Source organism: Triturus cristatus, chromosome 1_2 (assembly GCF_964204655.1).
Source record: "Triturus cristatus chromosome 1_2, aTriCri1.1, whole genome shotgun sequence".
Classification (NCBI taxonomy): Eukaryota; Metazoa; Chordata; class Amphibia; order Caudata; family Salamandridae; genus Triturus; species Triturus cristatus.
Genome location: NC_140580.1, coordinates 823,508,184 through 823,534,409, shown reverse-complemented (window position 1 = coordinate 823,534,409; position 26,226 = coordinate 823,508,184). Strand labels below are relative to the sequence as shown.

Below are 26,226 nucleotides of genomic sequence, written 5' to 3'. Positions count from 1 at the left end.
CAAAAAGGTGATTTAAAAACAGATATCAGATCAGGGAGACTTAAAAAGTCAGAAACGACAGACCAGTAACCTTTAACAGTTAACACACCAAGCACTTAGTAGGCTAAAGAAGGACAATATAACATTACGTCAGCAACTCGTGTCTGTACAGGCTTGATTTGCATAAGGAAAACTGTTGGAATGTGGTTAGGAGTAGGTAGGAACCTACCACTAGGAATGAGGCCACAATCACAATATAAGGTCTAGTCAGGGTCTCAAAAAAGGATTCCATTGCTCAACCCTTGGTAGTTGGCTACAAGCAGGCAGGCTTAACATAGGAGGCAGGTGTGTAAACCATTAAAAAAAACACCAATACTTTAAGTAAGACACAACAAAAATCCAACATCAATTTATAAAAATAGAAAATATGACGACATAACGCTCCAGAGCTTCAGAGGGGCACACCTGAATCTCAGGCCGCGTCGCGATTCAATGTCACCGGCTTGACTTTCGTTGATGGGACAGTCACCTTATGGAACTTTTCAGAAGGTTTTTTGGGGATTCCAAAGTGTCCACAACACCAATTCAAGGTTCCAGAAGCTCTGAGTTGCTACTTGAGATGTTGAGACTATGTACTATTCACCTGGCCAAATCATTTAAAGTCCAGCTGGTTTCCTCTTGCAGGAAATGATGCAGGTGGAGCTCTTTTAACTTGTGGTGTTCAGGGAGTTCACTCCTTCACTTTCCAAAGCAAGGCCCTTAGGGCTGTGGTTTCCAAAGTGTGCAGTAGGTGCAGTCATTCAGAGCGCAGTCCCTTGGTGCTGGACAGTAATTCACCAGAGCAGTCGTCCTTCTTGTAGTTTCAAGCAGGGATATCAGTTGCTGGGCAGCTTTCCCATTATTATCCAGTGCTCCTGGGTGGCAAGCGGGGGGGCACCCCTGACCAATGGGTTACAGGGTGCCACCCAGACGATCGCTTCCTCCAAAGTATTGTATATTCTTCTCCCAGAAAGCACTATTCCTTTAAAATCCAAAATGAACAAACTCTTCTGGAGGTTAAGATATAGCTAAGCCAACCCATAGGCGTGGCTAAGTGTCCCTAACACTTCCCTTCCAGCACATCTACTAATTCAATTACTGGAGCTCCTGTCTGGCTGGGGGTGCAAAATGTGGGGGCGAGCTTGTGTTCTGTGTAAAAGGTATATGGTAGTTAGGTGTAATTACAATTGGTATGCCAACCTACCTGTAAGCCCCTAGTATAGAGCATGTAGGTTTAGAGGCCCAGACAATTTAACACACTTGGGTGAGCACTGCTGTGTTGCCTGCTGTCATTTTAAATGCAGCGCTGCTCTGCAGGCTGCTTTTAAAAGTAAATGATATGCTAATGCGACTTTGGAATAAAAGGTACTTCCAAAGTCTTGAACTACCTTAGTTGTCCCAGGGGTAGGGTGCCTTGTAACTATAAGCAGGGACATTTTAAAAGATATTTTATATGCCCTGGTGAGGGAAAAACAGCCAATTTCAATTTTCCCCATTGTAACACACTGGCTCCATAATCTAACATGGAAATACTTCAATAAAGTACAAATATGGAGAGAAGCCAGCTAAAAATATACTTCAAAGTATTAAAAATGATAGAATAAATCCAACAACTTGCCAATGGTGGACTACCTCAAAGCAACAGGTTAAAAGAGTTTCACATGCATCATCTCCAGTGAGAGGAAGCCACCTGACCACCTTTAACTGGACTGAGATTTAGGTTTGCCATATTGAAGCTCTGGAGCTTTGTGTCGTCGCTAAGACTTCCAGGAGTTGACCGAGGCATGAAACTTTAACTTTGTCCAGGGCAACCATGACCAGATGTCCCAAAGTGGCGCTTTAGACACTAGAAAGTGTTTATTCTTTAAAAATAAATATCTCCGTTTCCCTGCATTGGATTTTTATAATTTTTTGGTGTCATGTTAATCTTAAAAATATTTCCTATTTTTATAAATTGGTGTTGGATTTTTATTGTGTGTTGAGTCTTATTTATTTAGTATATTGGTGTTTTTAAATGTTTCACACATCTGTCTCCTACGTTAAGATTGCCTGCTCAGAGCCAGCTACCAAGGGTTGAGCAAAGGGAAGAATTTATTGAGACCTTATATTGTGATTGTGGCCTTATTACTAGTGGTAGGTCCCTACCTGCATCTACTAATAAACCACATTCCAACAAAAACCATACAACAAACATTTCCCAGCAATCCGCTGGGAAACGTCCTGCATAAACAATTTTGGTGGAGGAACGTCCGACTGCTAGTATGAAATTAACTACTATGGAAAGAGGATCAAAAGCCAGCAACTGTTGCCGGTCAATCTCTCCATTGCTGCAAGATGACTTACGCCACCTCTGATAGCAGTCGCCATTTGTGACCCCACTAGGCAACGATGGCTGAAGGAATCCACACTGTTGTTAATTAACCGCAAGATGTTCGTCCAATCAAGGAGATGGCTTGACTCAGCCACTTTCAAAAGGCACAGAGCCTACTGTCATAGGACCCACAATCCTATTCTGCCCTATGTGGTGCAGTAACGCATAGCAGTAGTGTTGCGTTTGAGAACCGGTAGCCGTTTCCTCTTGATGGACAGGAGAAATGCTTTCAGTGCAAGCATATTGCCAGCAACTCCGACAAGTTGATGTGGAGATGAGCTTCAGCTGAAGACTAGAGTCCTGTGATCTTTACCTCCCTCAAATGTCCCCCCTTAACCCACCAACAATGCAACCAGCTCAGTTTGGGGTAAGGAGAGCACTCCGCCACTGGTACTATCTTGGATTTTCCGAACTTACCTGAAGAACAGAGCTTCGCGGATGAATAGTTCAGAGATAGACCTTGTGAGCGAGTCGACACCCTCTACCTGGACTTTCTAATATGCCCATGTTCTGCAACAGTTGCGCTTTGTGGTCCTGAATGGCCTTTGGGTTCATCTTCACATAGAACTTCAAACAATGTTTTGGAGCTCATGCACCAGAGACAAACCTCATGAGGGTCCATCATCTACATGTTTGAGGCAATCCTTACATGGGTTGAAACTTCCAATTTTCGGAGAAGACATCTCCCGTGCACACTGGAAAAAGTGTTTTGAAAATGTCGATCAGGCCTGGCAGAATTTTTGGGCACAAGCACTGGATCTGCATCAGAAGATACGGAACGGACATCCTAACAGGTTGCCCATACTCATCAGGAACATGAATAATATTAATCCAGTAACCAATTATGCTAATCTGCATCACTCTGAACAAGGAATAATCGGAAATAAGTGTGTGGAGGTGGCGACTATATAGGGGCCCTGACATCACTTCAGGGGCAGGACGAATCCAGCACGGAGCCACACAACTCGACCTACTGATGCGCGAGGGAAATTGCTGAGAAAATTCTTCAAGTCAACCTGGACCTATTCACAAGGTGAGTAATCTGCGGATAGACGTACCCATTAGAAATGGAGGAGCAGAAACATTGTTGAATATCCAGAAACGCATTAGGTCTACTATTACAAAGTTTAAGGACTTTAAATGTACTCTTACATTGGGCAAGAATTTCATTTTGTCCTGGAAGCCAAAGTATGATGTTTGAAAAGGGCAAAGGGATTTGTGCATTTATGTATATTCCCATTAATGGACCTACATCTCAATTATTCAACACAAGCTAACCTTTCACATTACAAAATTAGGGAACAGGGATATTGCTGCTCTTATGCTGAAGCAGATGAGAGTTGATGAACATGTAGTATGGTCCAGCATTTTGATCTGGAACCTGCACACCACCTTATACCTAAAAATCTGTGAAACAAGCAATGTTGATGACAAAAGGCCTGTCATTAAAATGCAAAAGCTAGCATGCACAAATACTTCTAGCTGTAACCGCAAAAAAAACAAGAAAAAAAAAAACACAAATGCACACCAGCCACTTTTTCTATTTTGTTTCTTTTACATCATTGTGAATAGTGTGTGTTGTGGAGACTTCCGGGTCCAGCCATAAAGCTAAAGGGATTGTTAGACCTAGCATATCTTGGCATGATTACCCCAGACTTTTTGCCTTTACCTCCTTTGCTTTTAGATGCTTTGGGTGCTTTGCCACTGCTTATCAGTGACAAAATACCAGGGTTCCCTGTGTAAACAGTAATGGAAATGTGCACAGAGAAGGGAACTCAGGCCTGCAGTGTAGGGCCTGCGCGCAGTTTGCTAAGTTAGCATGTTGTCCTGACAAGTGCAACCACTTGTCAGGCCTTACTTTCCCTTTTGCGTACACAGTGGGCACCCCTGTGGTAGGTCCCAGGTAACCCGGGCAGGGTGCAGTGTAGGTAAAAGGCAGGACATAGGCTGAGGTGTGTGCTATGTTCTGACAGTGAAAAGTACTCCATTTCGTTTTCACTGGTGAAAGGCCATTCTGCCTGTCGGACAGAATGGGGGAGCTGGGTATTGGGTTTGTTAGCCTAGTTTCTCATAGGATTAAAACGGAGAGGTGAAGTTTAGTATGTATGAACTCACAGTATCATAACACATCTATGTGTGTTCAGAAACAACTCTTTTAGAAAGTGGCTGAGTTTTGTGCTTTAAGCATTTCTGTGTGTCTCTGCTGAATGTGGATTCACTGTCTGTATCTGTGAGGTGCGATGAGCTGGATGAGGTCTTGACCCTGGGAGGGGGTTGAGATGGCACCAGGCTACCCTGCAGCTGGAGAGAAAGGGGAGAAGCCCGGGAAGTGAAGAGTTCCAAGGTTGCTGCTATAAACCAATTGACCCGTCTTCTGCTAAGTGATTAAGGATCCAGACCCCCAGTATCAAAGAAAGGTGACACTGGGAGGGAGACACCCAGAACAGATTTAGGCAGGGTTCAGGGCTCCCTGAGCACAAGGAACTTCAAAGACAAGAAGGGGTATATCTAAGAGAACTGAAGCCCCTAGAATTTGGAGTCATTTTGAATGGCGAAATGGACAGGTCGAGTCTGCAAAGGCTTTGACCCTTTTCATGGGCAAGAAGAACCTCTGCCAAGGAAGAACTATTGGATAGGACTGACCCTTGCTTCGTGATCTGGGGCTGGCCTGCAGTTTGTAGCTTTTACTAAGGAAGAGACTGAAGGGACATTGCCAGTGGGTGGTGCCCCCCCCGCCTTCTTGAACAGAATTGTGCTTTGTCCTGAACCCCAAGGGCCCAAGGTGAGCTGGATCCCCGTTTGGAAACACAGGAAAATAAAAGTTTCTGGCGAGGTCCCAAGCAACGCGGTGTGCGCGTGCTTTTGCTGCTTGAGACCCTCAGAAGTTGTTCCTTGTGATTGTGGGCACCCCGGTGTAAACTGAGTCTTGGACGCACAGAGTGCGTGTTGTGGTGCAGCCGAGGCATTGGTGAAGAGCGCCTGGTCGCTGTGTGCACCGGGAAAGGATGTGAGTCTCGGACGTGCAGGGTGCGTGTCGTGGTGCAAGCCGAGGAGCGGGTGAGGAGCACCTGCTCATCGTGTGCACCAAGGAAGAGGAGTGTCTCGGACGCGCGGAGTGCGTGTCGAGGTGGAACCCGAGGCGCAACCCGAGGCGCTGGTGAGGAGTGCCTGGGTAGTGTGTGCACCGAAACCGAAGCAAGTCTCCACAGTGCTGAGGGCGGGTCTCGGTGTCCACTGAGTCTGCCGGAAGGAGGGCCAGGTCATTGGGCCCTCGGAGTTATACAGTAGCGGCCCGGACCGGCAGCCCGGAGGAGCCGAGCTCGCTGTGCCCATCGATGAAGTTCTGGAGCAAGGTCCAAGCCACTGAAGGAGGAGAGGAGAGTGGGGTCACGCCCCCCCCCCCCCAGGTAACGTGGACCGCCACCTGGGGGTGGCGTGTGAGCTCGGAGGAACACTCTCTCGGCCTTTCGCTTCTGTCAGCTGCGTGAGCTTGTTGCTTCGACTTAGATAGAGGCCCGTGCTGGCCCATGGAGCGGCATTACTGGAGACGCGGTACTTATTTGTCATCATTGATCCGTGTTGGGGCCAACTGTTAACGGAGCACTAAGACTGTCGTATTACGCTTTGCATTACCGCTGCTAACGAACTATCAAACTGTCGTATGACTCCTGACTATATTTGTGCCTGACGACCTACATGCTTGGTGCGCTATGCACTGCATTATTTTTCCCTTGCAGAGTACATGATCATAGTTTGGCGCATTGCATTGTTTCTTCATTGCACAGTACAGAATTATAACGTGGCGCACTGCATTATTTTCCCCTTGCAGAGTACATGATCGTAGCGTGACACGTTGCTTTGTTTCTTCCTTGCACAGGGCATGCTTGTAGTGATAGGCATTGCATTATTCCTTCTATTGCAAAGTACATGATTGTTGCGCTATGTAGTGCATGGTTTCTCTCTTGCACAGTACAGGAGTATATTGTTACACATTGCAGTATTTCTTTTGCAATGTGTGAGTGGCCATCGACAACTTCAATCACTGGATCACAAGTTCTCTTGATTTAGTCCTCCCTAAAAGATACACTCATACGAAATGTAAACCAAAGGTGGCACCCTGGTTCTCTTCTAAATTAAGAGAGCTAAAACAAATATGTAGAAGGTTAGAGAGAAGATGGAGGCAGAACTACTCAGACTCTAGGAAATTAGATTATAGTAAATCAATTAGAACGTACAAAACCGAAATCAAAACTGCCCAAGCTATTTACTACGAGGAGAAAATTATTTCAGCTTCAAACTCTCCTAAAGAGATCTTCCAAATTGCTAAAACTTTAGTAACCCTACCTCAGAAAGATCCAATCCCAGGAGGGGGCACAAACCCGCTGTAACAATCTTGCGGAATTTTTCCATCAAAAAATCCTAAATATTCATCTATCCTTTCCAGCTTCTCGAAATGATTCAAGTGTCTGTCAAACGGCAGAATTGGTCAAGGAACCCCAGTTCTCATTAGAGCAATTTCCTCTCTTAGATTTTACTTCACTTGATCTGATTATGTCTAAGGTAACTTCAGGCTCTCCCACTGATCCTGCTTCCCCTCAGTCACTTGCCCTGGTCACCAACATCATTCGTCCCGTTATCCTCGACATATTAAATTCATCCATCTCTTGTGGTGTGGTCCTCCTGCTTGGAAATGTGCCCGGGTGAAGGCTCTTTTAAAAAAAACCTTCTCTTGACCAGTCCAATCTGACTAACTACCGTCCCATTGGTCTCCTTCCTTGGTTGAGCAAGTTGCTTGAGAAACATGTGAATACCATGTTAGTAGTGTACTTGGAGTCCAATCATCTGCTCCACTGCTCCCAAACTGGTTTTCGTCCTCAGTTGGGGACAGAGACTGCCCTTTTGGCAGTAACTGAGGAGGCGAGGAAGATTGTAGATCGGGCGGCACAGCAGCAATCCTCCTTCTCGACCTTAGTGCCGCATTCAACACCGTCAATCATAATATTCTGATGTGCCGCCTCAAAAGCCTCGGAGTGTCTGGCACGGCCTTAGCCTGGTTCCGGTCCTTTCTCACTGATCGTTTTTTCCAGGTGTTCGAAGGAGACGTGGTGTCCATCCACCTGCCGCTCAGCTGTGGAGTACCTCAGGGCTCGTCCCGGAGCCCCACGTTATTTAATGTCTATATGAGCCCCCCTGGCTGAGATTGTCCATCCTTTCGGCATAAAAATTGTCACCTATGCAGATGACACTCAGCTCGTGGTGGCATTAAACCACCCCGAGAGGTCATCTTGCTCCCTGTGTCCATGCCTAGAGGCAGTTGCCGGATGGATGGAACTTTCATACCTCAAGCTCAACAGGGATAAGACCGAGCTCATGTTTCTCGGCAACTCCCCCTCCATCAACCCTGCTTCTCTCTGGCCGGACTGCCTTGGTCCCATCCCAGACCCAAAACCCCAGATCAAGAGCCTGGGGATGTGGCTTGATAGTGCTCTCAGTTTTGATTTCCACGCCACTAAGCTTTCAGCCACCTGTTAAGGCCTAATGAGGCTACTGCGCAAGATCCTTCCCCTTCTTCCCTTCCACGCGAGAAGGATTATGGTTCAGGCTCTTATTCTCTCTCGCCTGGACTATGGTAATGCCCTATACCTGGGATCTCCTCATTTTACCTCACATAAGCTCCAGGTGATCCAGAATTGTGCGGCCCGCCTGCTCCTCCAGAGCCCTCGCAGGCAATCGGCTGAGCCTGCATTGAGGAGCCTCCACTGGCTCCCCGTTAGGGCAAGAATACAATTTAAGGCCATGTGCCTGGCCCATAAAGCCTTTTGGCGGAAGGGCCCAGCCATCATCCATTCCCTCATCACTCCCTACCATCCTTCGCGGAATCTTCGCTCTAGTTCCTCCTTGTTGGCGGTCTCTGTTAATATACGAAGATCAAGAGGGGGGGGGTTGTTCTTTCTCTTTCAATGCTTCTAATCTTTGGAATGCCCTTCCGCTAAATCTTCGGATGGAGCCAAACTTGTTGACATTCCGGAAACTTCTGAAAACCTACCTCTTTAAGGACTCCTCCTAAGCTCTTTGTTCATTATCCATATACGCGGGTCCGCAGCGCTGGGAGGCCTCAGGGTAGCCATGCGCTATATAAATACAAATTCATTCTAGCACTACGACTTGCCTAACCTTTTGGAAACGGTTAGAAGTAAGTTTAACTGTTGGTTAGAAGCGGTGGTTGGAATTAGAACCTACCAATGCACCGGAAGGAATACTACCCATTCTTATATGTTGGTTTTGTATTGTCTGTTCATATCGTATATCTTCTTATATAAAGATTATACTAATTTTATAAAAACTTATGTGGAGTCTATTCGTGGTGACATCATTGGGTTGCTCTGAGTGTGGTTTGCACATACTGAACACTCGTGCCTTGGAGATGAGCCTGGCTGCTCGTGACAAGCTACTAAGGGGGTGAGCAGAGCTATCTCAGACAGTGTCTTTACTTAGCCTAACGTTGAAACGAGGGGTCCGGATCTCACACCCGGTGACAGCGGTTTGGGACAGGGACTCCCGCCTCCAGCATTTGGTGGTGGCGGTGAGGGATAAGGACCCCTACTTCCAACATTTGGCGGCAGAGCGGTGGGATTCGATCCGAATGTAAATTAAACGCGTATGTGCAAAATCACTCACAGTAATTGGTGTACATCATAAATTGACCACAGACCACGACGCAACCACGTTTTGTGAAATTGTTGGTTCTGGTGTTGAGTAACCTTTAATCCACACATCATGTCTCAAGGGAAGAGCCAGATAGCCGCTGAGGCTGCAGAATTAGAGTTTAACATTGAGGCACTGTTTACCTACGAGGTTGATCAGTTGAGGAAATTCTGCAGTGCTTTGGGATGTCCCATGAAGGGGAGCACCAAGAAGGAGGAGCTGCAAGTGGCCTTGAGGGCCGGGTGGGAAGCCAAAAGGCTCAGGAGACAAGTGATGTTGAGCTGGATGAGGAGGACCCAGGAAATGGATTTAGTCCACAGGATTTGCCAGTGGAGGGACCAGCCGCAGGGGCTGGTGGTAGCCATTCAGTAAATGTATTCAAGAGAACCTGGAGCCTGAAACAGTGGCACAGGAACCTGCCAGTAAGAGGAAAGGCAGGGGGTGCGGGAAACCGCCCCCACAGTTCCCACGGTCACGGAGGAGGCACCCTTTGAGGGGGTTGCCATGGAGCCTAAGGGGGAACAAGTGGCTGAACTGGGGGACCTACCCGGGCTGACAGAATGGCAGCAGGAAGGGGGGCCCTTCCAGGGAGGAATTCTGTGAGGAGCAGAATAAGTGCCCTTCTCTTGTAGGCTTGTGGCAGCAAACCACCAGGCAGCAGGTGATCAGTAGGGATCACACTTGATTTACTGGGAAAACGATCTCCTGTATAGTGAGCCAAGGGTGGCTGAGCCTGGGTCAGCCCAGGCGCTGGTGGTGCCCCAGCGCTTCAGAGCCTTCCTATTGGGGTTGGCTCAGGATGTACCTTTGGCGGGACATTTGGGGCAGAACAAGACCTTTGAGCAGCTTGTCACCCACTTCTACTGGCCCCAGATGTGCAAGAGTTCTGATACTCAGTGCAGGACCTGTCAGACTTGTCAGGCGAATGGTAAGAGTGGAAGGAAGCGAAAGGCTCCACTCCAACCTTTCCAGTTTGTCAGCACACCCTTTGAGAGGGTCGGCATTGACATTGTGGGGCCTCTGGATCCCAAGACGGCCATGGGCAACAGGTTCATCCTGGTCTTGGTGGACCATGCCACCCGGTACCCGGAAGCCATCCCTCTCCAGAAGGTGACAGCCCAGTTGGTGGGCCGTGCACTGATGGGGATTTTCTCCCATGTGAGGTTCCCCAGAGAGGTGATGTCCGACAGGGGTACTAATTTCATATCGAGGTATATGAAATCTCTGTGGAAGGAGTGTGGTGCAACTTAGAAATTCACCACACCTTACCACCCCCAGGGTAATGGTCTGGTTGAGAGGTTTAACCGGACCTTAAAGGGCATAATTATGGGTCTGGAGGAACCCATGAGGCATAAGTGGGACGTCCTCTTGCCATGCCTGCTGTTTGCATACAGAGAGGTGCCACAGAAGTCATTGGGGTTCAGTCCCTTTGAGCTCCTGTATGGGCGCCCGGTCAGAAGACCCTTGAGTTTGGTGAAGGAGGGCTGGGAGAAGGTTCCTAGTAAACCCCCCAGGATGTATACAGCTACATGCTGTCCTTCAGGAACCAAACTCAGCGTTTCAGGCAGCTCGCTCAGGCAAGCCTGAAAGCCAGCCAGGAGGATATGAAACGGTGGTACGAACAGAATGCCACTCTGGTCGAGTTTCAACCTGGGCAGAAGTTGTGGGTGATGTCGCCAGTGGAGCCTTGTGCGCTCCAGGATAAGTGGACTGGGTCTTATGAGGTGGTGGAGCGCCGGAGCGAAGTGACCTACCTGGTGGACTTACAGTCTCCTAGGAGTACTTTGAGGGTTCTCAATGTTAACCGCCTCAAACCACACTTTGAGAGGCCTGAGGTGGCCATCCTCTTGGCTACAGATGATGGGGCCTAAGACCACAGGCCCCTTGGACGCACATAGTGCGTGTTGTGGTGCAGCCGAGGCGATGGTGAGGAGCGCCTGGTCGTTGTGTGCACTGGGAGAAGAGGTGAGGCTCGGACGCGCAGGGTGCGTGTCGTGGAGCAAGCCGAGGCGTTGGTGAGGTGTGCCTGGTCATCGTGTGCACCAAGAAAGAAGTGAGTCTCGGACGCGCAGGGTGCATGTCGTGGCGCAAGCCGAGGCATTGTTGAGGAGCGCCTGGTCATCGTGTGCACCAAGGAAGAGGCGAGTCTGGGACACGCGGAGTGCGTGTCTAGGTGCAACCCGAGGCACTGGTGAGGAGTGACCTGGGTAGTGTCTGCACCAAAATCGAAGCAAGTCTCCACAATGCTGAGGGCGGGTCTCGGTGTCCACCGAGTCTGCCGGAAGGAGGGCCAGGTCACCTGGCCCTCGGAGTTATACAGTAGCGGCGCGGACCGGCATCCCCGGAGGAGCCGGGCTGCCGGCCCGAGCTCACCATGCCCATCGACTGAGTTCTGGAGCAAGACCCAAGCCGCTGAAGGAGAGGAGAGTGGGGTTGCGTCCCCCCAGGTAACGTGGATCGCCACCTGGGGGTGGGGTGCGAGCACGGAGGGACACTCTCTCGGCCTTTCGCTTCTGTCAGCTCCGTAAGCTTGTTGCTTCGGCTCAGATCGAGGCCCGTAATGGCCTAAGGAGGGGCAGTACTGGGGCCAGATTGAGAAGCGGTACTTTTGTGTCATCACTGATCCGTGTTGGGGCAACTGTTAACAGAGCACCTAGACTGTTGTATTACACTTTGCATTACCGCTGCTAACAAACTATGAAACTGTCCTATGACTCCTGAATATATTTGTGCCTGACGACCTATATGCTTGGTGCGCTACGCACTGCATTATTTTTCCCTTGCAGAGTACATGATCGTATCGTGGGGCATTGCATGGTTTCTTCCTTGAACAGGGCATTAGGGTAGTGATACGCATTGCATTATTCCTTCTATTGCAAAGTACATGATTGTGGCGCTACGTAGTGCATTGTTTCTCTCTTGCACAGTACAGGAGTATATCGTTACGCATTGCAGCATTTCTTTTGTTTTGCAACCTGTGTGATTCTAGCACTACAACTTGCCTAACCTTTTGGAAACGGTTAGAAGTAAGTTTAACTGTTGGTTAGAAGCTGTGGTTGGAATTAGAACCTACCAATCCACCGGAAGTAATACTACCTATTCTTATATGTTGGTTTTGTATCGTGTGGTCATATCGTATATCGTCTTACATAAAGATCATACTTGTTTTATAAAAACTCATGTGGAGTCTATTTGTGGTGACATCATTGGGTTGCTGGGAGTGTGGTTGCATATACTGAACACTCGTGCCTTGGAGATGAGCCTGGCTGCTCGTGCCAAGCTATAAGGGGGTGAGCAGGGCTCTCTCAGATGGTGTCCCTACTTAGCCTAACGTTGAAACGATGGATCCGGATCTCACACCCGGTGACAGCGGTGTGGGACAGGGACTCCTGCCTCCAGCATTTGGTGGCGGCGGTGAGGGATAAAGCCCCCTACTTCCAACAGGGATCAATAGCCAGACCCTAAAAAATACCATGCACCACACTACCTAGTTTCATGGCTGCTACAACAGTCAGCATTTGCACATCGTGCAAGTGTGTATTAGGAAGCCAGCCAACCACTTAATAGAAACTAGTACATCAATTCAACCAGCAGTTTTTTAAAATTCCAAATAAGAGAGTTGCTTGCAGGGCTATACACACACACACACACACCCGATACTGCAAGAAATGGGTACTTTGCAGCTTCTTATGACATGCACATGGTAAGTGGAAAATCCAAACATTAGAATCGACTGCTACATGTTTCACAATTTTGTCCATTCATTAACTCAATTAGGTTTCCTTAAGTAGGATTGGCTCCTTGCACTTTGCTAATATTATGGGCTGCCACATGGCAGTACAGGCATTAGCAGGCAGCCTTTCAAGATCCCCAAGTCCAATACAGTCTACTCGCTAACCAGGTTCTTTTGTGGCAACACAACTGACAGTGGCAGACCATTTTGTTTAGAGAAAAACATTAGAAGCCATTGAACTACCAAGCAGAACTTTTTGTGGCGTGATTACCACAGAGGTTTTTTGAGTGCCGTCTTGGGTCATTCTCTCATCTGAACAGACTTATGCTGAATCAATGGCAAGATGGACTTGAATGGCAAAAGACACTGCCACTTCTGTTATATCAGGCTGACCTAATTGAACCACAAGAATCTCCTCAACTGCTCGCGGGAGGGACTGATTCAAATCTGAACGCATGAGAAGGTCTTGAAAACACCTAGCTTTTATGAAAACCACAAACAGCAGCATTTTGAATGTCCCAGACATCTGAAATTTTGTTGCGCAATTAGTATATGTCAGTTCTTTGGAAGTGGGATTCAAATTCTTAATATTTACGCAGCATATTTTTTTGAATCTGAGGGCAACTATGGGTTTCTTACATTTCCTGCTAAAGAACTGCATTACCCTCTAATAAGACATATTACTGTCTTCAATTTAGTTGCCATAGAGTCGTAAAAACCGCTTCCACACAGCTTGGTAATATATTTATCATGGGATTTCTGGTTAACCTGATCTATTAATTCAGATCTGTAGGCAATAAACATCTTATCTATGCAGTATATTGACATGCACAGACAATAACTCATTATGCGTTGGTCTACACCCAACATTAGTTTGTTGTTCCTAGCAGATGTTTTGCTTATTCGCCACCCAAAGACTTGTCACTGTTGAATCTTGGAAGTCAATGCCTAGTAGAGATGGAAACTTCTCATCTAGCACATCAGCTTCCAAAAAACATGCCATGCCAAGCCATGACAGCAAAAGCATCGCCTTTGGCGTTATCAGTACCTGGCCCTACTATATGGTAAACTAATGATTTACACAGAGCTCTATTGCTTGATCCCATAAAAGTTAGAGATATTCCTGTGGGCACCCTGTACCCCTAAAATCTTCCAGCTCGATGACGAGGCCAGTAAAGGGGTGGATCGGTGATGAGGTTAACCTTAATTACCAGAGGCAATGTGGTCCAGAGATCAGGTCCAAAACAGCATTTCCAAAAGACAGTCAAATAAGTAAAGACTGACTCAAAAATGAATTCTAGAATGGAATTTAAGAAAACCATGTAGGTTTATTTCAAAATTCAAAGAAATACAATACCGAAATAGTAAAGCACAGATGTGGTAAATCTCCGTTAAAAGTATACGTCATTGCCATGAAGGCTTTCAGTAACAGAAATAAACGATAGGAAAATCAGGATAGTCGAAGTCTCGAGTGTTGGCATTAAATCAGTAAGAAATTAGACAGCATACCTAGCAGCACAGGAAGAGTGCCAAAGGAGTTCTGGCCCACCCCTAAATTTAAGGGATTTATAAACAGTTTTCTTGCATAGAAAAGTACACATTATGAAAAATCAGCATCTTATGATAATTTCTCTAATAAATCACAGTCTTGAATGAGAACATGTCACACAATCCTACCAATTTAGCACTAACCCACTATGAATATCAAATATTTAAAAAACATTGCAGTATGTGATTTATTCAAGAGCAACGTCATTCAAACATACACAAAACCACATCTTGCTCTCCCACGTACAGCAGAAAATAAAGAAAAAACATGATGCAGGACAACCATTTTGAACAAGATAGCTTCAAGATCTAATGGGGGCATAGTCAGCATAAGACACTGTTTTCCTGGCTTTAACAGGCCATAGCAAAATAGTTTTAACTACAATCGCTTCATGCCAGTATAGATTAATTGCTCTGCACACTATTAATAATGCACATTTTGAATAAATGCATAAAAGCTTCATCACTTCTCAATGTAATATTCTGTATAAGTCTTAAATGTTTCATTTTAGCAAAAGAAGTGAGAAACCATGAAAATGTTCCTGCAAGACATTTTTTTTTGCTGACATGTACAATCCACAAACACCAAAACAGTCATTTAATTACACAAAGTTTAGATCACTACTCACCAGCCAAAATGTTTCCAAGGAGATTGCGTAAAGCTGATCAGCAAACCACAGCCAAAGGCAAAACCAAGAAAACAAGCTCGCACAGCAACCTGGATGAAAAAAACATGTTCAAATTTAAAAACACATTAATTATATTTTTTGATGTCCCATGTTACTGTAGATTGTTTTGCTTTGCCCTCTTGTGCTTTCAATAAAAGATGTGATGAGGAACATTAAGGACTCTTGTAGATCTTTGGACAATTAGATTTTCAAAATGGCACGGCTTGACTGCTGCAGGGCTGTTCCCAGCTCTCTCCACAAGGTCCCACAATGTGGAAAAATAACAGCTAAAAATACATTATGTTCTTTTTCACTACTGGGCAAAGGACTTTTTTTCTTAACTTGAAAGTTATATGGAGAGTAAAAAGTGACCCGTAATGTCCTATAGACAACCCTGGAAGCTTGGCTGATTTACAAACATTTGAGCATAAGGGAAGCAAAGATTGGTGATGCCAATAGACCTGGCTTATGAATGAATGTGCCTTTTGTGTCAATTATGAATGCAGACACTCAATAAGTTAGTAAAAATGTGGTCTGCCACTCATTTTTACTATCGTGCATCAATTCCTTAATCTGTTAACTCATTCTTCTATCCACCCACTGAGACGACCTGCAATAAATGCACACAAACTCAACAACATATGCAAGATAAATTCAAAGAATATTAGTATAAAAAAAGAAAATATGCTGCCTTCTGAACACGGTGGGCATATGTATGCAATAACATAGCTAAACATAGTAGCGGGTGTCTGTCTTGCTAAGGTATTGTAAATAGACTAATCGTTGTTTTAAAGTTAAAGCATGGCTGCCACATGTAGAACCAGTGTGTTGGCCATCTTGGTATGGTATAACAATGCACTATGGACAACAGCATTCCATAATGATCTCAGAGTTTAGAGAAGTGGCCATGTTGCTCCATCAATTCCAAAACTCCTGAGGCTTTAGTGCAGGTATCTCCAACCAGTCGATCTCGCAGAAGCCTTCAGAGTAGATTCCAGCCGTGAGTTTATTTTTTAACTAAGAAACTGTAATAAATAATTGTTGTGTTTTTCTTTTCAAGTTAAGGAAAGGTAATGTTTAATTTACATTACTATCAGGCTGCAGATAACAGAGCCCGATAATGAGCAGTGTTCCGCTCAGATTTACGACCCACGTGGGTCACATAAGTTCAGAACTAAAGCGCCTAGGTATTTAACTCTTAAATAAAAGGCATTCTCAACTCAATATTGGAGCACAATAACAAAATTAAAATTCTGAATGCTTTTAAATGAGAGAAAATATGAAGAGTTAACATAATGATTAAGTTAACTCTTCATTTTAATCTTCTCCCATTTCAAAGAATTGCGTTTACACACAGTAGGAATCTTAAATGGGAGAAATTCAAAGTACATAAAAATGTTACATGAAGTGCAGAAAATGTTCCTTATTAAGAACATTTTAGAAGAACATTTTTTCTGCACTTTAATATTCTCCAATTTAGAAAAAAAGGTTGTATGTTTGTTTTGTACATGTAATGATGCCTCATATGGCGAAAGGTTATGTCCTGTGCCACAAGCACATTTGTTTGCATATCACTTTTCACCCTAAGTGGGATGGGTATGCCCAGACGTGGGTCCCTTGCTCACTGTGCCACTGGATTCAAGCTAGCCTGGCTGATCAAGGGTAATACCCAGAAACCGGTCCCAGGATGCTTGTTTCCGGTCCAGGGAGGACCTGGCTTGGCAGTTCAGTCTGGACTGTTCCCAAGAGGCACAGGGTCAAGACTGATTTGCATAGAGCTGGGTCTAACGTGGGGTGGAAAAGTGAGCAAATGAACGATGGATTTAACCCAGATCTCTTGACTGGGGGTGAATGTATGATTCATTCAGCATTCCGTCCATCATTTGTTTGCGTAACACAAGTACAGTTATGACACACGCTCAGTCACCCATACACATATATCCCATTAATTCACACACATGTTCATACAACCCTATAGACCATGCACTCACTGACGCACATGGCAGCCCTATCATAGTACCCCTAGTCATAGCATTTTGTTCAAACCAGGCTCACTGGATATTACGTTTAAAGTCAATGAAGCTGAGCGAGGCGGGGGGGGGGGGGGGGGGGAGGGGTCTGGTAACTATGAGCGAGTTGCTTGGCCGTCAGTTGCTCAACACAATTTTCACTGATCAGAAGTAGCTCTTATTATAGAAAATGCTGGCGATCCCTGGTGTAGAGCAATTCACTGCACCCATTCAGTGCAAAACTGACGTAAATAAAAAAGATTTAAGGCTGGTTTTGACTTGAAGTCCTGCTCAGGACCCATCCTAACTTTAAGAGTTTCACTATTGCAATTGGATTTATATAGCGCTTACTACCCCTGATGAGGCATTGAACCACTATACGGGGAGTAGCACGCTACTCTGGATCCCAAGGTTATTGGATTGTCCAGCAGTTATTGTGATTAGTGATCTGCTGTTAAGAAAAATTGCATGTATTTACTTAGTGGTATATTAATACCAGGTAGATGTAATCATTAGTGGGGCTATATGGTTTCAGGAGAATGGTTGGCGAGATCGATAGGCTGGCGGAGATTAGGTAATGTTAGATTACAAGGATAGGGTTTTAAAGATGAGAGGTTGTGATTTATGAAATTAGGTATCAGACAACTGAAGAATTACAATACGAAGGACTGAGGCAGGCAGGCTCGAAACTGATAGGAGGTTATTTCTCAGAATTGAAAGTATGCAGTGGATGAAGGTAAAAAGAGGGTCACGGAAGAAAGAAAATTAGAGGACTGAAGTGGAAGTAGGTCAAGGTCAATTTTTCATGCAGGTTTTAGGATTATAGTAGGAGAAAGCTTTCTGAGTCTGAGAAACAACATTATACAAAGTGCTCCATATCCACGACAGAGAACTTGTGGTTCCGAGTGTACACATCATTTAAATATTAAGAGCCCTAATCTGTTCTGAGCCATACTTAGGGCAGCCCTTTTAAGAACTGTCTGAAGTATCCAACCATGGTACAGGGTCTGTACACTGCACAAGTGGAGATGGCACACAAAAAGAGGTCTCATGTAAAGATCTTCCCTCACCATTATGTAAATAGAAGGTTTTTTCACTCACTCACCCAACATTAGTTATTCGGCACTTGATGAGAGTGGCCAATGCACTAACAGATTTCTACCCCATTTTGTCACCTAATCCCGTCCAAGTGTATGTTGTGTATGAGATTGTTGTAGTATATGTGTAAGTAAAGCAGATATCTAATCAGTATTCGCTGGCACTGAAGCTAGATCCGAATGCAGTAGGAGTGATGTAGGCTCTTGGATTACACAAGCTGAAACAAAAGTCCGTAAAAGAGCAGTTTACAGAACTGAATATGGTATCTGTAGGGAATAGTTCAGCCTTGTTATCTGTCAGCATTGATTTTCCCTCACATGGCCTTGTACAGAGTCTAACATAGGATTAAGTGTCAGGGACATTTTGAGAATTGTTGGTGGCATGTGATGGAGGGGTGGGCCAGATCATGGCCCATGAGAGGCTTTACCTCACTACACTGAACAATCGCTATAAAAAAGCGTATTATACGCCAATGCCTTCTAATAACCTCTGACAATTGAGTTTTGCTTGTGCCTTGCTCAGTTACCCACAGACATGATAATGCACCTGTGAGAAAGTATGTGTTTTTGTGTGTGTTTAGAACTGCAGATGGACAAGAATAGAGGCATGAAGACTCATGCTGTTCCATGTCGGACAGATGTAGTTCTTCATAAAGGGTGCACTTTCTTGACAGAATATGCTGCCACATCCCTCTGAACTTTTGAAGAGTTTGTTTAGACACACTTCTATTCCTATATCAAAAGACACCAGGTAGGAGAGATATGATTAACAAGCATAAAGAATAGATGGTTCTTAAGCATGCAGATGCACACAAATGTTTACAAATATGCGTCTAACCGTGTATGTCAAAAAGAGAAAGATCACTTTTTTATTTTTTTATTGCTACTTGGAAGCTACACAGTGCCAAAATATCTTTGCTGGGATGACGATGGCAATGGCAGGATCAGTAGAAATGCCAATGGTTCCATTAGGCAGCTCATCTGTTTTTGGATGGGGCACAAAGGTTGAGTGGAAGAGCAAGTCAAAAGTATACAGCATAACTCCTCGTAGGTCTATGTTTCACAGATGGCCAGGAAATACGGAAAGCGTTTATAACCGTCCATATATTGGTTCAACCCGTATCTTGTTAACCTGACAAAACTGACTTTCAGAGCTATATTTGATAAATATAATAAATATTATATATCAGTCAGTCAAAAATCTTTATTCAGCTGAGTACCAGCCATAAAAGAATACATCTTAAAAACAACATTTCCAAGGAATTGACATATTAAAATTTAACCAACATAATCGGTGCACAAAGAATCATTTCCCAACGATATTCCGGAGCCGTACAGCAGTAGAAATATACTTATAAATCATCAGACCGGTAAGTTCATTGTTTAAAAGGAGTAAATAATGTAATGCAGGCCGACACTTTCTTCTATTACATTTTTTTAGCAGTGGTATTAAAAAAACACTTCTTGGGTTGGTATAAAGTTTGCAAAAAAATATGAAGTGCAGAGTGCTCTGTGTAGACTCTGAATCGCATGAGAACAATTCTAATTATAGCACGGTTGAGAACTGTTTCCTCTTTTACCCAAATATTGTACCTTAGCATCAAGGGTGCTAATTGTATGCGAAAAGACAATGGGGTTACACCCAATTCATTACGACAAATGGTAGCAGCGGTGCTTTTAGGGACTGTCAGTCAGCACTTGTTTCAAGAAGATGTTCTCAGCTATCTGTAAGCCCAGGGTATGTGAACAACTCAAAACTCGGACACCATACAGAGTAGCAGCGTATGTACGTGCTTTATGGATGTCTATAACGGCTTTTATGGGCCTAGAGCCTAATTTTTGGGTGAATCTAAAAATGGCCTCAACATTTTGATTAAAACCTTCAATTCTTGCCAACTAAATTCGACCAGGAGCTTTTCTGATTAAAGAGGATGCCTAAATAAGAAAAAGTTGGCACATGAAGCAATTTTTCATTATTTATGTAAAAAGATTTTGTTTTCGTGGGAGATTTGCCCACGGTCATAACATGTGATTTTGAAACATTTGGTTTTAGTCCAAGGTCACTCATAAAATTGTTAAAACTAGTTAAAAGCCTTTGCAACCCCACCCCGGTTCTGAACATTAAAACACAATCAAATGCGTATAGTAATGCTGGAAGGGACCTACGGCCTATTAGGGGTGCGTCAACATTTCCAATTCAGATGTGACTTTCTAAGTCATTTATATATAAACAAAATGAAAAAGGGGCAAGAACGCATCCTTGGCGGACCCCGCTATCCATCTTTATAGGAGAGGCGAGTTCACCACCTACTCCATATCGCACTCTCCCCGTTACTCCCTTGTGCATTGCTACTAGAAAATGGACAATAGGTGGATCAATGCCCATGGACAGCATTTTCTCCCAGAGCCTCCCCCTCTGCACCCAGTCAAAGGTCAGGTCCATGAACCCAAGGGGTAATGTAAAATATATATGTGTGTGTATATATATATATATATATATATATATATATATATATATATATATATTCACTGAAAAAACCATAGGTTTCACACATGTTATAGTTAGTGGAAATTTTACTGATAAAAAACCAATGAAATTGCCCCGTTATAGTTAGTGCTGGCAACTATAACTCACGCGACCGCAATCCTCTGCTGATGCTAATACTGTATTTAGACACTTATTTGCCCATGTCTTCTTCCATACATTTTTAGCTATACATATATTACAAATATTTTTTTTTATAAAGACACATATGTCATCAGCAGAAGATTGCGGTCGCGTGAGTTATAGTTGCCAGCACTAACTATAACGGGGCAATTTCATTGGTTTTTTATCAGTAAAATTTCCACTAACTATAACATGTGTGAAACCTATGGTTTTTTCAGTGAATTTGCAAGGTTTTTTAAATGCTAATTCCTAACTATAACGTGTGTGAAACCTATGGTTTTTTCAGTGAATTTGTACGGTTTTTTAAATGCTAAGTTACTTTACGCCATTCGAGGCGTGCGCGCCCACTTAACGCAGTGCGTTCCGTGCACGGTTTTTATCAACTTTAATAAGCCCTGTACATTTGGTGGCCTTCGGCCACCAAAAGCACAGGGGGTGGGGTCAATGTGGATAGTGTTTTTTTTATTTCGATTTTATAATTTCATGTTGCCAAAATATAGTTTTTTTACTGATGTAATAAGCCCTGTACAATTGGTGGCCTACGGCCACCAAAAGCACAGGGGGTGGGGTAAGTGTGGATAGTGTTTTTTTTATTTCTATTTTTTACCGTACGCTTACGGTAAGCGTACGGTAAGCGTACTCGGCGAAATTGCCGAAAAAAAAATAAAACCGTTTTTGATCTTGGGGGATGTTTGGGGACTCCCTCAACATGACTATGTGGGAGGGAGTTGTCAAAACAGCCCCGTAACATGTTTTTGGGCATCATGTTTGATAAATAACACTCAGTGCGAGAGACAAAATGGCGGACGCCGCTTCCTGGTTTCGGCCGATTCGAATGTTTACTAAGATCTAAGAGCCAATCAGAATCGCGCTCGCGCACGCCACCGTACGCGTACGGTAAGCGTACCGTAAGCGGGCTCAGATATATATATTGATTTAAAGGCTATTTTCTCAGAATCTACTGAACAGATTTACACCAAACCTACAAAAGGCACTTCCTTGACATAGGGACTACCTCTCTGCCAAATTTCTAGTAATTTTGGGACCCCCCTTTTATCTCAGCCCCCGCTTGACGAATCCCCCCGAGACTTTCAGGGTAGGAGCGGAGCGTAGCGCCCCACCTATTTTGAGAAATTCGCGAGGATTCATCGACCGGCGCCAAAGTTATTCAAAATAGAATGTTGCGGATTTCCTATGGAAAAGGGGTCCTAACTATAACTACCTACTGGCGACCGCCAGTAGGTAATATATATATATATACACACATACACACATATACATAAACATACATACAGCCCGTAGAGAGAATTTTTAAAAGAATATATATATATATATATATATATATATATATATATATATATATTACGCCTTTTAAAAATTCTCTCTAGGGACTGTTGACAGGCATTTCCTGTTGTGGTACGGCATAGTGAAACAATCAACTTTTTTTTTTTTTTTTTAAATCTTTTTATTTTATCAAACGTAACATGCATAGTATTAAGCAGTAGATCACAATCCCAGTACTTTGCTGTGTTGAGGCGCAATATAACAAATTCATACCCAGCAGTTCTCATTGTACATTCTCCTCCCTCCTTATTGGTCCCCATCAAAGCTCCCATCCACCTGTTCTCTTGGCGGGTCACAGATGTTGCCCCTATATTTATTCCACGCCCCCCAGATCCTGTTCCATTTTTGGGGGCAGCCGCGGTTAATGAACACTGTTCTCTCTGCTACCATAGCCGTGTCCATATCTTTACACCATGCGCTAAGCGACGGTACTTCCACCGCCCCCCACTTCTGCGCTATGTTGCGTTTAGCCATCATTATCCCCAGTGTTGCCCAGTCTTGCGCCGACTGTGTTAGCTCATTTGGTTCCCATACATTTAGCAGACAACTCTTGGGCTCTGGTAAACGGGACACCCCCTCTGTCTGCGAAATCGTCCTCATCACTTTCACCCAATAGACCCTAATCTTCGGGCACTGCCCACAATCAACTTTTTAACTTCCTCCAGCCGCCATCCCATACCGATCAGATAGAGCACATAATGTGCCTAACATCATAAAAGTGTTATTTGTGCAAGGTGTTCCATTGCTCCTGGAGTTATAATCATGCAATGTAAAATACCCAATATAAAGTACCAGGTCTGGGTTTGCTAATGCTTGCTGAACTAGCTTGTTTGAAAGAATTGCCCTTAACTCCAGATCAGTACAATAAAATAAAAATGAGAGTGCACGGGGTGTGTGGAGCGGCCAGATAGATTTCGCAGAACAAGGACAAACAGCGTCAATTGTGAGAAGAGTCATTTTCCTTGATAGACGAACTTTTTGTGCGCAGGATTTTCGCATTATGCAACTGCTGATTTTGCAGGTACTCTCATACGAAAGCTGGAGCGTTGCCGCACATGAGCAGGAGGATAACCACACCCAGTGCTCTGAAGTTCAGAGAAGCACCCGAGGAACTCCTACGTGCAAGTCAGAGGCTTGAGTAAAATAAGAGCCTCTAGGCAAGGGAGATGAGCCACACCCCGTACTCTGAGGATCACAAGAGCAGACAGGTAGTTGCACTGCTGTATTCAGATTACTATGACACACTGCTGCTATGTTGACTTATGCTACCTGCAGCAGCAAGTAGCAAACTAAATGAATACAGTTAGTTACCCAATCATCAATGAACCTGCATAAAATGTTCATGTTCACGAAATTCTGTGGTCTGGTCCTAAAATGTCATGGTCAACCCAGTAAACAAATGACTGAATGAGGCTTGCCCATTTGTCCTCTCTGTATGCGCATTGTACTGTTGAGGTTTAAGCAGCCACCTGACACGGTCTATGCAATAATTGGCAACAATCCTAATTTAGGGAGAGAGGCTTCTGATTTTGCAGACAAAATGGCTTCATTTCAGCTGTCTAACAACTAGAAAATCGCCCGCTTCAGTGCAAGTCAACGTGGAAATTAATTTCCACTGACTTTTTCAATGTCTCCCACTTCTCTGTTCCCAAACGTTGGCATGCTACAAGAGCCAGACTCAACAACAGTGAGTTACACAATTGAGTGACGTGCATTAACGCACAACTCTATCTAACTGGCACGTATAAACTTCAAATTACATACAGATCAATTCAACAGACAACCTCCCAAGCCATCTCATCAGGATGGGTGACTAAATTGCAGATGGAGATCTCTATCGTTTGAACTCATTTCAATGATCTATCATTCTTTATTTAATTGTCCTTAAACATCAGAGTGCCTTAAATGTTTGAAAATATTTCTGCAGGGCTTCATGAATATCGTTTGCTTTTCATAATCTCGTTCAACCCTCCCCTCCAGAACCCTGCATTCTAAATGCCGGACTACAAGTGAAATAAGACAATATGAGAAACACCAATTTCTGGGACAGCAGGAGCTTTCTGGGTATACAGAGGAATCTCTATGACAAGGTTACTCTTTACAACCTTATGCAGACTGCTCACTGTCATTTCAAGTCAGCCAGACATGTATTGCGTAGCTGAATAACAACCGATAACAATAAATACAACGTAGGTAATCTTAAAACAAAATAAAGGTGAAATTGCATAAACAACCGCCAATAATTACTGTACAGTAATTTTAAAGTTTTAAAATAACATTTGGGCATTTAATAGAAACTGTACATTGTTAGCCACAGGGTACTGTACCATATAATGATAAAAAGATAACAGCAAGGTAGGCATACACAATTTAAAAAGTTATAAAAGTGATCTGGCTACGGAAATGAATTTCACAAAACCAGACAAAAGAAGCGAATCTTTGCATCAAGATAAGTAAACTTAACAGATAAACAATCGCGCATCTTCAGTCTCATAAAAGACGGAATTAAACAGTGTTCTTGCATTTAAACATAATTTCAAGTAAGTGTGTGTGATAAGTAGCCTTCAGTAAAGGAGTGTCACACTATACATTTTGTTCAAAAGCCTCAACCTACTCTATTTGCCCACTAGCACAACTTGACACTAAGGATCCGCACCCAGTAAGTTGGCCAATGGCTTGGGTAGGAAAGCAACTCTACTCTAATGCCAGCTGACTGCCAGTTTGTATTCTTATCGTGGCAAATAAAAAACGGAGTCATGGGGAGCATGAAGGAAGGAGGCATTAGAGTGCCTTCTCAAGTGTTAAGAGTTGGGTATATGGGAGAGGGGAGCGGGATAGTTGCAGTCTATATTTAGAAATTGAGTACCTGGTAAAGCAGCGCACGATAGAGCACCAACAGAAGCCCATTCAGTCCCGCGATGTATACAGCTAGCGCTAACCGTCCTGGTGTCCCACCTAACAGCGGCTCCAGTCCAGGGAGCAGCGACAGTAAGAGAACAGACAGACCGAGCAAGAAACTGAGCAGGCTAACCCGTCCCTCCGGCGGTAACCGCATCAAAGCCATGTCGGAGGCGGTAAATTGTGAATAGTATCACAACTCTTGCCAAATGGGAAAATGAAAGAACAAATTGGATAGCACAGTCCACGACCACAGACAGACCATAGACATAGAGGATATACGCCCATTGCAAGCGTCAATGTGTTGAAACAGAAAAAGGACAAACATGTTTTAACTACCCACTTGTGAAGCACTATTTTTCCGCCATCTTTTAAACGGCAAAGAAACTGTTTCAAAAGGGAAAAACAGTGAACATTGTTCATCTTACATTAATTAAAGGGTATATGGGATTTGACTAAAGTAATGTTAATAGTTTCAGTAATATAACACGTCCTTGGATATATTAAATACATTATTTTATCTGAAATAGACTGCAAAGTGATTGGTGCAGACAACAACGCCGGTTTAAATGAGAAGAAGTAACGAATTGTACTGAGAATATCCTCGCTCAATCGAGGAAAGATTTTACAAAATGATCGCAATTTAAGCTACTGCCAGGCGCCCGTCACTGAAGCAAACCTGCTGTCAAACGAGACACTATATTTCCAACCTATTTCTTTGAGCTTGCTCGGCTCCGTCACAGTTTGTGGATAGGTTACATATTTTTAGGTCTCGCCTGACCCACCACTGAGCTGTTCTGTGTCGTACTGGAAAGAGCAGTGGCGGCGAGGTGGTTGAGTGGCACCAGTAGTGGTGTGGAAATACAGGGACAAAGACAAGCATTGGCATAACCAATAGGTCTCGCCTTTGGGACCTTATAAGTGTTTAACCATGCAACAGTTGATGTTGTTGCAGGAAGGATATTGTGCTGCATAACTAAATACTTATAAGGCTCCAAAGGCGAGACCTATTGGCTATGCCAATGCTTGTTTTCCAAAGAGTTGCCGTAGGGTGCAGGGACAGTCACTCAATGTACAACTGTATGTACAAAATGTAAACTGTTCTCAAATTGTGTGATCCTAGGGCACATATTTTATTTTAAGGAGGCTCCTTTTCTTCATTATCAC

At 44.1% G+C, this 26,226-nt stretch overlaps 1 protein-coding gene across 1 annotated transcript in view; it reads right to left on the bottom strand.

Moving 5' to 3' along the window:
- ICMT (isoprenylcysteine carboxyl methyltransferase) overlaps window positions 1-25,364 on the bottom strand; it is a 136,400-nt gene extending 111,036 nt beyond the window's left edge. Inside the window, exons 1-2 of the mRNA XM_085608886.1 lie at window positions 25,028-25,364; window positions 15,005-15,093 (exon numbers count right to left, since the gene is read on the bottom strand). Coding sequence (XP_085465012.1) covers window positions 15,005-15,093; window positions 25,028-25,225 — 287 coding nt within the window. The 5' untranslated portion in view covers window positions 25,226-25,364. The remainder of the gene's footprint in view (window positions 1-15,004; window positions 15,094-25,027) is intronic.
- Window positions 25,365-26,226: the final 862 nt, after the last annotated feature.